This window comes from Ptychodera flava, chromosome 13 (assembly GCF_041260155.1).
Source record: "Ptychodera flava strain L36383 chromosome 13, AS_Pfla_20210202, whole genome shotgun sequence".
Taxonomy (NCBI): Eukaryota; Metazoa; Hemichordata; class Enteropneusta; family Ptychoderidae; genus Ptychodera; species Ptychodera flava.
The window spans coordinates 18542269-18555422 of NC_091940.1; the positions used below are offsets into that span (position 1 = coordinate 18542269).

The window sequence follows — 13154 nt, forward strand, 5'->3', positions numbered from 1 at the left end:
TATTACTTACAGCGACTAAGAACTAAAGGAATCTGAAACAATGTCTATTCTGCACCTGATTGGCAATTTAGAAATAATTCAATAAGGACGATGATTTCAGCCTACCAAATGGCTAAAAGCTTCTGAGCTGCTACACATCAGCCCCAAAGTGTTAGCCCACTCACTGAGTCTCCACACAATAATTTCTCAAACAGCAGTCCAGCTATTCTCACAGAAATTCACTTACTGGGTCTGTAATCATGTTTGAAGTCATGTTGTACTCTTCAATATATTCACCTGCATCAGCTTATGACTGACTAATTCGGTCGACTTTTTATAACAATAAATCAGTGTAAGAATTCTACCACTGCTTGTGTCTTTGGTCGCAGAGTGATGGCAGTGATGTATCATAACGTTGTCTCTTTTTTAATGTTCTGTGAAACCAGCAAGACACAAATTGCACCATGTTTCTACCTTTCCTTATTTGCGATGCATGCATTTACAGGAATAAGAGATCAGCTGGCACTGGTTGTGATTAAAAAATGAAAGATATCACTGCATCCTGTAGGAGCATGTACACATACATCCAAGCATTAGTTCAGATTAGCTGTTGGTTCAGCCTTAATTAAATTTCCTTGGTCTTCACAGCACCACAGTTGCTAAATGACTGGCTGAGATTTCACCAAAGAAGCCAATGATCTGAAAATGTCAAAGTTCATTTTTTGCCGAACTTCTGTCATGATCTAGAGGAAAAAAGACAAAACAAAAAATACATGAATAGACAGGTCAACATTGCAAAAGAAAATTATGTTAGGCCATGTGATTTTCAATTGATGTCTAATAAGTTCTGGGCGCCAAAAAATTTTTATGGATATCTTATAGGGTAGTTGTGTCTATATCTATCTATCTATCTGCATGCTTGTCTGTCAATTTTTTATCCAGTAGAGTATTGATAATGAGCTCTGCACTGCTCAGGAAAAAAATATTACTGTGATTCTTCAGTGAACACCATCGTAATTATAGCATAAAAATTGTGCATTTTATGATTTTGGGTTTTTAATTTTGCTTTGAAGAAACCACTTTTTCAGACAACCAGATTTTCTCTGTTTCAAAGGCACTGAAACTTTCTTTCTGCATACAAGAATGCTTTTGCAAAGTGAGGAAAATTTTGCCGACATATTGTCTCCTTGCTTCTTTGAAAGCTGAAATTCTTGACAAGGTAGGAAGCGCCATATAGGGTCAAAGGTAATGCATTTCTGAGCCTGTCAGGTCAAAGGTGAGATGTATTTCTACAAAGCCACACTGCAAAAAAGTCATGAATACCAACTTTTTAAAATAGTTTTTCTCGACTTTAGATTCCTTTGTAAGATTTGTGATTACAATTGTTTGTACTTTTGGAACTACTATATGATGTCACTATGTGAGCATTGCCATAGCAATATGTATCATAGTTATGACCCCCTTTTTTCGTCATATGTAGACTTTTGACTTTGAAAATTTTGAGAAAAGGCGGACTATTGCTTACATTTTCTACTTAGACAACTTTATACCAAAATAAGCACTTTTGACTGATCATTTTAAAATATGTAGAGTTTTGACCTCATGGCTGGCCAAATATGTGGACTTTTGCCCACACTTAAAGAAAAATTGTAGTTTTTAGTTTGATCTGTCCAGGGTACACCCATACCTCATTCGGGAGTGAGTGCCACGCTCAACCCCTACCCCCAACCCCGGTGTGGACTCGTCTAAGAACTTACCTTCTCTATATTTGGGTATCAGCTGCTCTATCTCAGGACCATAAAGATTAATAACTTTATCTACAAAAACTTTTTGTTTCGATTCGGGAACCAACGCTGCGGTAAAACGTTCAAATAAGAAGAAAATCTCTCGTTGCTGGGTGTTCGTCTTCATCGTTTCCTCGTAGAATTCAACGTCCCTTTCAACTCTCTCTTTCCATGGAGCGGGTCGCCAGGACAGCAGTGACTTGGCTTTAGATGTATCGATTGCGCCTCTCTTGACAGTTGGGTAAAGGTAGAACCTGTTTCCCAGGTCGGCAATGTCAAATAAGGGAGTAGGCAGTTTGAGAGCGTTTGCGATTTCTGTCACAACCTGTGCCAACGTTGGACTCTCGTCGAATGCAATGTTTATCGCCTGATCGTGCACTTTTTCACCTGATCGGATAAGTTCCAGGACAACTTTTGCCACATCTTCAACGTGCACAAGACTTAGCGGGACGTTGGAGAGTTTCATCGGGACATATATCGGTGTGGCAAGTGTGGAGGACAAGTGCACCCACAGTTGGTAGAACCACCAGCGGTTTGTCCGATCTCTGGGTCCGATCACGTCTGGGAGTCGCAGAAAGACGTATGGTATACCGTCGGGTTGTCCACGCTGTTTCAGTAACATTTCTTCTCCCCTCAGCTTTTCGTGGCCGTAGTGGTCGAGTTCATTCAGTTCAGCCTGCCGTGTCTTCGCTTTTGGTCGGACGGCGTCTGTCTCTTTCGTTCTACCGGCATGGTTCTTCGCCTTACAAACCTCATAGACGGAATCTGTACTTATGTATATGTACAGACCAGCCCTGCCCCTAAGAACCCGCGCCGCATTTTCGACTTGATACCCCTGGTAGCCGCTGAAGTCGACCACGGCGTCGAACTTCTCGACGATGCCAAGCAACCCCCGGAAGTCGTCGCATTTCAGCAAGTCAAGCGATCGGTCGCACACGACGTGAGAGACGTGAGGTTTTATCCGGGTCTCTGAGTCCCAGTACCAGTTGCCCCTATTTACGATGGTAACTTGGTAGCCTTTTGAAACTAGAGCGACGACTGTTTCAGCTCCAATGAAAGCATTTCCCCCGAAGACAAGAACACGGTGATAGTTCGGCAACTTCCGGTCATCCCTTGGTTCGTGGCTTGCGCTTGCCAGGATATCAACGGCCAAGCTCACAGCCAAAGAGACATATAAAATACCCCCAATCTTCATCGTAGTCTCAGTTTGTATACTTGCACCATATCCAGTACAAACACCAACGAACTGTAGGCCCTATCTTGCGTTCAATTTCACTGATACCGAAGAGTTTTGTCACTTACTTTTCGAAGTTTGCCACTGTCCCATCTTGGCCCATTTCGATCTTAGTCTGGTTCCCTGCCCCCTTCCTTTTCGTGAGTGTAGCGCAGCCAACGGTAGAAAGGGGGCAGGGAACCAGACTAGGAACCAGACTAATTTTGATTTGACATGCGATTGAAACCTGCGCATGCTCAGGGCAAACTCAGAATTGAATTGGCCTCGTTGATCGTTTGTTGAGTCGATCAATGTGTTTTCCACAAATAAAAAGTGACCGGTCCAGGAATTCTGGACACTTTTTGAACACAGCCTTATCCTATGACATATATGTGAGCATTATTGGTCTGTAAATTACCCTCCTTACACAATTTTAATATCGACAACTGTTATGATCATGTATTTGGTCAGAATGGAAACATGATCTCATGAAGTTAGACGGACTATCCAATCATTACGAAATTAAAATCGTCATTACGAGAAAGAATGCCACCATGGCATCATTGTTATGTAGGTCATTTCCCCCCACACTCATCATGACCTGAGTTCAATTAGTCTAGAACATTCTCAAGGTCACTGCCCTTGATGACCTCACAACCTTGAATTCAATTAGTCATGTTTGGAATGTTCTGGAAAGTTGATTAGTTGTGTAAGGGAGATAATTTTAGAACAGTAATTAGCATGTCAATAAAAGTTCTAGATTGTTCTTATATGCCTTTATAAAGGGGACGTGCTCAGCTTCCAGTCAGACTTTCGGGATCGTGTCTCTTGTGTGTTACTAAACTCCAGCAGTAGTCATTCTCAAGACTTTCCAAGACCTTCACTGCCAACGCTGGATTTATACTGTGGACTTTGTGCAGCTTCAAGCCTGCAAGCCAAAGGACTGTTCATTCATCCGACTGACTGTTTCAACTCTGAGACTGGAGCTTTGCCGTCCCAGCTGAGATAAGTAATCCAGGTGCCGCCAACTAAGCTGTTCGTGCAAAAAGGTGTTCGTGCGACGTTTTTCAGCGGGCGGGCAAATTTCAAAACTAATCAGCGGGCGGGGAGAAAAAATCTATATTTACTGTGGGCGGGGAAGAAATTTCACTATTTTCAGTGGGCGGGGAGAAAATTTTTGACAGTGGGCACCGGAAGATACGTAGAGGGAGGGGAAAGCGGCGTGGTTGATAGAACTTGAGGGGAGATTTAGCACCTAACTTAGAGGGGAGCAATGTTCCAAGCTATACTGCCAGCTGCTCCCACGGTTTGCGTTGATCTGGGTTGCCTAGTAGGCATCTAGTTGGCAATGGGAAATTTCAGTAGTGGGGAGAGGGCAGAGGGGAGCTTAAAATGTTGTGGGGAGTGGGGAGCGGGCAGACTATAGATACTGGAGGGCAGCGGGCATCAAAATTCAGTGGGAGGGCATATTTTCCGTGTATGCCAGTGGGAGGGCAGTTACGAACAGCTCTACTTTCCCCTCCAAATTTTGGGTCAAGGTCAAAAATACGAAAAATCGGTATATCAGCTTTCAAAACATGTTTTGTGATGATTTTGCGAAATTCATGAAATTTACCAGTTGGCGGCACCTGGTAATCTGTACACTTTTAAAGCTTGGAGCTACCCCTCTAATTTGCATAATATCCTTTGCGAATCGACCCCCCGCAAAGGTCAAATCATCAATGGCGGTCCACACAAACATGCGAATCCCGGAAGCATCGTTTTTTTCCGCTTGCACTGCTAAATTATTGCTGTTCGGGGCAAAATACCAAGGTAAATATTCACTGTTGATGTTTAGCTCTCTCATGGTTTTTGAAATATGTGAAAATAAAGCGAAGAAAATCCAATATGCACGCTGTCTTATTTACGGTGTGGATGTTCTGATCGAAGGTCACATCCGACACATGATATGCGGAGGACCAAAATGACAACTTACTGACCTTGAACGGAATTGCCGATTTAACATTTTTTAGTTACATCGTTTTGACAGCACTGTGCGAAATTTTAAGATTTTTCGTCGGTGGCCTTGCATTTGGGGCAGTGTTGAAATGCACCTGTCATTGTATTGTGGGATCGACCATAGGCGTATATGAACACCACAGTACACACGCGTACGATGTAATACTGTGAATCATGGGGGGTTTGTATCATACTATGCCACTGTAACGTAGAAGCATACGTGTAAATTCTTTGCAACGTTGCAAATTAGAACCATGAGGACAAATTATTGCCATGAATACGTAGATGAGAGAATAAATTGAAAGTAGCAGCCAGTGACAGCCAGATATCTAATCATCGTCACAATCAGAGTTGTACGTTGTTTCAATGTGACCTTCATCATTCCCACCAGATAATTCAATTACATCATTTTCTGTAAGATCGTACTCCACCTCTTCTTCCTCGATTTCTACTTCATAGTCCTCAATTACAGACACATTCATTTCTTCAAACTCTAGAATATCATCAGGTACAGTGCGGACATTGTAAATTCCTGCTGTATTTGTGCAGTTTTTACACCTGCAACCAGGGCCACACTGTTGTCCCTTTTGAAGCACCTGCAAATACGACGGTTGCAGCCAGTCGTGCATCCGCACCCTGTTGTGTATTCGTATACAGTTTGTTGTACTCGATCAATATTTTCAGGGCTATCCCAAACAATTTCTACAGCATTATTTGAGACAATTTTAAAACCATATTCATTATAGTCAGGAAGTGATATGTGTGATTTATGTGACTGGTTCCAAATTTTTGAAACAAACCGAGATCTCAGCCAATGTAAAGAGAGTGCTGTAGGATTCGGTAAGCACTCATTTTCCCCGAGTGTTCTACCCTGAACTGTATTTCTAATTTTTTCAATCCAAAGAGTGTGCATGTCTAGGTCATTTTGACAACCAGTCTTGTGCTTCATTTCTTTAAACATATCCTCAGGGCTTGAAAATTCCTGAGAAAATTCACTATAGTATCGTTTGAAATACAGAGTTCCAATTAAACGATAGAAAGCTAAGATGCTGTCATCAGAATCAGTTTGTGCAATACTTCCCACAGCATCAACTGATTTACCAGTGATAAAACTTGCATGTTGAAAGAATGTATTCATAAACCCAGCCTTTCCAAATCCCACAAAAAATGACACATAATCACACCCTGAAGTGATAAATAAAGATTGGAGGCTCATTGTACGCTCATTATGTGGAATATCAGCCAAATCAGGATCTCTAATAATTGCTTCATGCAATTTGTTCAAACTTAAATATGACAAATTTGAAAAATTAGCATTAAGTTGAATAATGATGTCTTTTGTTTTCTGTTGATTCCCATCAAAGTAGTCAAAGTAACCAGAAGACATATAGGGCAAACCTACATGATAGACATCTGTATCCGGTGAAAATATCATGATTTTTGAATGGCTTGCTTTTATCGCATGAAGCCACACCCTTGTATCCGTTTCTTCATGATTACCATTGAAAACCGTACATTCTAACAAATCTGTCTCTTGTGTGATGATGTATGCCTTTCCTTGCCTTTCTCCACTGAAACCACCAACAACTAAAAAGTCATTGTTAGGGCCAAGGTAAGACTTCACCATCGTTGGCAAATGGTTGCAAAGCAGATTAATTAATGCACGCTTATTTTTCCGTTCAGCTATGAAATTCGCCCAACTTTCTTTTGGCAAGGGTGAGTTTATATCCATATTTTCATAGATTTTACTCTTAGCATTTTTCTTTACATCCCTCCGTGCCCTTTCAATTGTCTTTGGACTTGGTTTGTCAAATGATAAGGCATTAGGGTCATCAAAAATTAAATGGACACTATTGGTATTGTTTCTAAAATGGGGAAGATCCATCGCTTTATCAAATATTGGAAGTAATCTTTTAATGTTTTGTGATGACTCCTTATAGGTGCCCCTTGAATTACAAACATTCCTTCCAAAATTACAAGATTAGGGGTCCATCCATTTGGCAGATTTTCAAAATTGATATTTTCATTTGCATATCTACTTTTGAAAACTTTTGTGGCATTTGATTTAGTTGACTGGTGATACATTGTACCATCAGCATTACAGATTGCCCTTGGGAGGGGGATAAACTGTTTGAATGACTCTATTGGTCTACCAGTTTTAATCGAATGAGCAATCTGTTTTTTGAGACAAAAATCAACAATTTTTTTATCTTGTTCACTGGTTCGCACTCTTTTCTGTTTTTGCTTTATAGATGAGAAAGTTCGCAGCCTTTTTCTTCTAACAGGTACATTTGTGCTGGGAATATGAAGTAGTCTTGTTTTTATGTAGTTATCCAAACCATTTTTCCCAATTTCATAAAAATTTGTAAGGTCTTCATACAGAGATCCATCAGCAGTATCACCACTGAATAACCTTACCAAACCTTTATACTCTCAGAATGACAAAATACCATAGAATCACATACTTTTTGATAAAACTTTACACAAATTTCTTCATCAGTCTGTTTTGCTTTAATTTGCTCATCTCTACACACATATTTTTGTTTTCTTTTTGATCCTGGCTGTAACTGTTTCTGTAAATTTTCTTGACACTTAGCTCTATAAGGCAAACAAACTGCCAAGTTATCCAAGAGCTCTGGGGATGGTTTATGTACTGAAGTTTTGACATTGAGGTTTATTAAAGACTCGTGTGCTTCGTCTAAGGCTAGTTCTCTCCATGTTTGTCCTGTAATTGACACAGAAAAACCACCATCCTTCAAATGACTTAGTATGCTTTCTGGCATCAAAAGCAAGTCCATTAGGTGTTGTGGAAGCAATCGTAAATATGTTGGACGATCATATGCATGGAACAAAGGAGCTAACATTTTCAGTAAAGCAACGCGAAGAGTCCAGTTTGAACTTCGGAAGGCAAGATATAGAGAAATATAGGCAAAACAGTCCCGATGAAGGAAATTTGACCAAAACTTAAAAGTGTCATCTTTCTGACTTCTTTCTCTGATAAAAGCAAAAAAGTCATCCTCCAAGCCAACAATTGTTTCCTTAAATTCTTGCATCAATTGAGAAATTCTTGGCAATCCCTCATAGAGGTCATTGATCTCCACAGCTGTTTTTAATGCCTCTTTAAAAATATCCTCACTCTTGATTTGACATTTTAACAAGATGTCATTGGTTTCTCTGTATTTGAGAAATTCCTTTAACTGGTGTCTATAGAAAGCCTCCCATACCTGGAGTAGGAATTTGTGACATCTTTTAAAATTATGACACTGGATAAGAGATGTTAGAAGACCTTCCTCTTTAAATGTCTGTTTAGCAATGTCCTTTAGACCAGCTTCCATGTAACTTTGAACAAGACGGGTTGTGTATTTTTTAGTATATGCCAATCCCCTGGGAATATAATCAACCAGTCCAATTCTTCACTGTATTCTCTTTTAACCTTGCTCAACAAATCATATGTTTTACCATCTCCTACAAGTATCAGGTATTTCAACCTTTCCCTATTTCAAAGATAAGATGTAACTTTTCAATCACATGTTGAAGTGTGTCAATATTGTCACATGGCTCATTTAAACACCAAGATAGATTACTTTAGCTTTTTCTGTGTGTGGTGAACTTTGCTGACAAAGAAAACTTCTCAAGTTTGACAAAGCTGCTTCAGGTTTTAGTGTGTGAGCTGAAAACTTCTGTAACAGTATAATAACATATTAGACTTCATATTGTTCAAAGATTGCTCTTCAATTTCTGTGATTGAAAATTGTTCTATTTTTAAGTTATTTGAAGGAGAGGCAGAGTAAACACTCATCTGCGGTAAAACATGATGACTCTTGTCAATTTGAGATTTAATTTCCTCAAGATCATGTACAGTTTTTCTTTTTTTTGTCATGGATGATCTACTAGTGTCATGAATGTTTGATGCAGCTTTTAATATTTGCGGCTGGTATATTTCACACATATTTTTTTCAATGAGCTCCACATCAATTAATCTCAAATTTATGACATACCAGGGATAAAATGTATTTTCTGCAGTCCTTGACATGTCAAATAAGTCAATTTGTCAAACAACCTGTCTTTTGAGACTAGTAGATCAAAATTACATTCAGATTGTTCACACAAAAATATTGGCTCAACTGTTTTGAAAATGCTGCCAAATTCATGCAAAAGCATTCCACAACTGTTGAAAACTTTCACTGGACATTTCAACAAATAAGAGATGCAAATCAAGTCTGAATAATTGCCAGGAATAGGCTTGTTTGTGAGGGCATCAGCTCTCGCAGTGAAAGTAGGAAATTGCCCTCCAGACAGTAAATATCGTTGATCATTGGTTTGGATTGTTTCTTCAAAGTATTCATGAGCTTCATCAGTGCCTAGGACATTAGCAACAACTTTCCTCACCCTTTGTGACAAAGTCCACTCTAAGTCACATAGATCATCATCAATAGGCAAACAGTCATCTGTTCTTTGACAGGCAAGTAACTTTTCAGATGCACAGGTAGCTATACAACGGAATAAACTATTTGTATCTGCCTTAATCTTAATTAAAGTCAACTCTGAAAATAGCCTTTTCCTAGTACTACCAGAAACAAAATCACTCGATGAATATTTGATAGAGGTTGGTTTGGGTTCTACTGCCTGATAGGATGTTCCATGAATCCCTCTGTTCATAAAATTGGGTGTTACTGAAGCACAGGGCTGACCAATATCTATATTGTCAACAGAAACTATGGCAAATGCATCAGGCGTGAAAGAAGAAGAAAACTGTTCTTCTAACATTTTTGATACAACTTCATTCATGTGATCCCTCGTAATACATTTGGAACATGTGATACCAAAGGAATTGAAAATAGTTGACAATTTTACTGAGCCACTGTAGGTATCAATACTGTCACTTAATAATAAATGAAGGGGATAGTTACATTCATTGTTTGTCAAAAACAGCAGATGACATATATTATAAAATATTCCAAGGTATTTTCTATGTTTGAAGTTAGATCCATCTTTGTGAAACCCTATGTACTGTTCTCCCAGCTGAATTTTTTTCTAAAGATTCCATTCTGTCTGCTTTACTAGCAGTGATCAAAAAAATGAAATTCCATAGAACTGGATCAATATCTTTCACAACATCCTGTAATTGCAGGTCTGACAAGTTTGTCTGTAATTTGTGTTTCATAATAAACTTTTGTGCTTGACAGTGAAGTCTATCACACATTTCATCAGCAACAGTAGCTAAAGTGCAAAGCATGCTGGGAGATTTTGACTTGGCTTCAGAAAGCAGTTGTGTTTGCAATTGACAACATGTTGACTGCAGTGTATCAATTTTGTGTTTTGTATCATAGTACAATTTATGCAGTACTTCCCTTGTATTTACTCCAAATCTCATCATAAGCGTTCCATATCCTTTAGAAATATTTCCACCAGATCTGACTGTAGAATATGTTATATGATGACCAAATATCCGATTCATCTCAAGTTTAAGAAATGCAGATGATTTACTTGTGTAGTGGTTTAATGGTTTCCCAAGACTTTCAAAGTTGCCAAATATTTCACATAATATTGTGTCATATCTTTCCTTTGTCTCCTTCAGCAGGAAGGGTTCTTATTCAAGAGTTTCTCTGCCACATGGCAAGCTATTTTACTGAGAGCCACCTCCTCAACGTTGCTTTGGGAACTAAATTCATTTATTTTTTCCTTTAAATCACTGTGCACCTTTTTCAGGGAGGCATTATCAGAAACTGTACCCTTGTCCTGTCTGACAACATCAAGGGTTCTGTACAATCTCATATAACATGCCATACAAACTGGGCTGTCTGCTCTCAATGTACAATAAGTCCCCTCTTCCCTGAAATAGTCAAGCAGAACTTCTGGATTAGGTGGGTGTCTTACTTCTCCCTGTATAATTTTCCGACAATCTGAAATGGCACAGTGCACCCTGTTTCTCTTCCTCCAAATATTACAGTGTGCATCACAAAGTGAAACAGTGTCAGGGATATTTGACAGTTCTGTGTGTACATGCAACTGGAAAGTAGCCTTAAATAGTGTCAAATCATCAATTTTTACCAATGTGCTTGATGTATCACTACAAATAAAGCAAGTCAATATTTTCGTTTTCTAGAGGAAGACTCACAATGGGCGATTTGTGCGGAACTACTACAATTTTTGAATGATTTCTCTATAATTTTTTCACATGCTGTGCATATACAGTCTCTATCAGACAATCTATATTCTTCAAGGAGCCAACCTTGAAAAAAACATCTTTATTAATTTTATGATACCATCTAGAGGTTGATTCACAACTACATCGTGCACATGGACCACATACTTCTTTTTCTGGATGACATTTCTCAGCCAATGATTTGACACCTCCAAAACCTGAAATGTTCACAGTAATTAGCTGTGGAAGTGGTAATGGAATTACATTGAACAACGGTTTTCCTTCAGATAACAACTTAAACTTGTCTTTGTGCAAACCAGTCATCTTAGATATACTTTCCTGTAGATCTTTTACTGGCATGATCTTATTGACACTGTAAAGACTTTTCCAGTAAACAACACTGGAACAACACCAAATTTGCCAAATTTTCTAGTACAAGAACAAAGCCCATTAATTTTTTTTATTCGTACTTGAATATCACCAAGTAGAACATTTTCCACTTTATTTCTATTTACACATTTTTGTTTAAGTTGCCTGAACTGTAGTAGTCTCTTTTGATCATGTTTATTTCCTTGAAAACTCCAGGACATTGAAATCCAACTCTAAATTTCTTCTGAATAGTTGCAAACTGTTTCATATGAGATTTCAGCTTTTTATGCTGTTTCCTATCAAATCTGCTGTCATTATGTTCATGACAGAAATCGTCTTTTCTATATTTTTCACCAAGTTTGTCAACAAGCATCTGAAACTGTTTCAAATGCCTCAAATTGCATTTCAATGTGAATCTATCTGATACACCTTGAGACACTTTTTTTATAGCCCACCATTGTGGCAAGACTAATCTTCTTATTGCTTTGTCAGTATTTGTTGTCAAAGGTACAGTACCTAGCATACATGCAGAATACAAATTACTAAGCTCTAACAAAGTTTGCTTTGAGGACAACGTAAGACAAAGACTCCTTTTGATTCTCTTATCAAATGATGGTTTATTTTGCATGTTCATTGTCTCTAACACTGATACAGCACAGCGATATTTAAAGGATCATGTAGAGTCCAAACTCAAAATCTGTTTAAGGCTTCTGTTCAAAATGAAAATACGGTGAACCAGTTAAAAGCCTTCCGCTGGCCACACATCTGAATACGGACACCAGAGCGTCGCCACAGCAAACCTACCAGAACTGGAATCTTCTATGGTCCCTGTTGATACGAAAAATGGAACTCGATTAGACAAGGGCCAGTCGAGTACTGAGTAGTGCATACAATTTGATAACGCACAGGGCAAGCGAGTACGCACTTTGATAATGCCTTCCGGCCTATGATGTCGGCGTGTTGTCTTCGGTATGCACGCTGTGTGAACTGGCGTGAACTCTGGCATGAGGCCCACCTTACTAAAAAATATAAGGCTTCGAAACAGTAATTTGATGAATGAAACTGCAATCAAATGTATCCCGACTGGATATAACATAAACCACAGCTACGTTGTTCGCCTAATCCAATAGATCCCGGCAATAGATCGGCTATCGACCTTGAAGACGGACAGCGGGAGGTCCTATGTTACTCTCTCGCTGTCAGATTACACAGTGGAGAGCGCGCGTGATTTTTACACTACAAAAGCGTGAACGGAAATAAAAACAAACTTAGGGACTAAAAGAGAAGTTGGTCCACTTAACTAGGTATATTTGTTCACATACACGCCTGGCCTTGAAAATGGGGCAGTGTTGAAGATGGGCCATTGCGGCTCCGGCAAAAAACGGTATTTTCCTTCTCGACCATCAGAAAATGCCAATTAGTGTACAAAAAATTGTGTGGTGAAACTTACCTCGCCAAGGAGACCGGTAATGCCACTTTTAGGAATAAAAGACCTCCAAATTCGACAAAATTTATGAAAGAAAATTTCATGAAAAATGAATCAACGGTCGCTCTCAGCTAGGTGGGGGCGCTCTTCATTCGAAATGATTTCTTTATTTAAATATGCTAATAAGGGGGTCCACTGCCAGACTGTTTAAAGCTTGTACTCTATCCCTGATTTAGTAAT

The 13154-nt window shown here is 39.1% G+C and overlaps 1 protein-coding gene and 1 long non-coding RNA gene across 2 annotated transcripts; both read right to left on the reverse strand.

Annotated features, from left to right (window-relative positions):
• Nucleotides 1-237: 237 nt before the first annotated feature.
• LOC139147701 (uncharacterized) lies at nt 238-3157 on the reverse strand. Its single transcript, XM_070718864.1, has 2 exons — nt 1737-3157; nt 238-722 (listed from the first exon to the last, which is right to left on the reverse strand). The coding sequence occupies exons 1-2, from the start codon at nt 2956-2958 to the stop codon at nt 688-690; spliced, it is 1257 nt and encodes a 418-aa protein (XP_070574965.1). The 5' UTR covers nt 2959-3157; the 3' UTR covers nt 238-687.
• Nucleotides 3158-12079: 8922 nt separating this feature from the next.
• On the reverse strand, nt 12080-12508 carry LOC139147692 (uncharacterized). Its single transcript, XR_011555779.1, has 2 exons — nt 12414-12508; nt 12080-12316 (listed from the first exon to the last, which is right to left on the reverse strand). It is a non-coding gene; the product is annotated as an uncharacterized lncRNA (long non-coding RNA).
• Between the last annotated feature and the right edge of the window lie 646 nt (nt 12509-13154).

Coding starts and splice junctions, on each gene's coding strand:
- LOC139147701 (XM_070718864.1), bottom strand. CDS start 2,958: ATGAAGATTGGGGGTATTTTATATGTCTCTTTGGCTGTGAGCTTGGCC. Junction 723..1,736: donor GATACCCAAATATAGAGAAG/GTAAGTTCTTAG, acceptor TTTTTCCTCTAG/ATCATGACAGAAGTTCGGCA.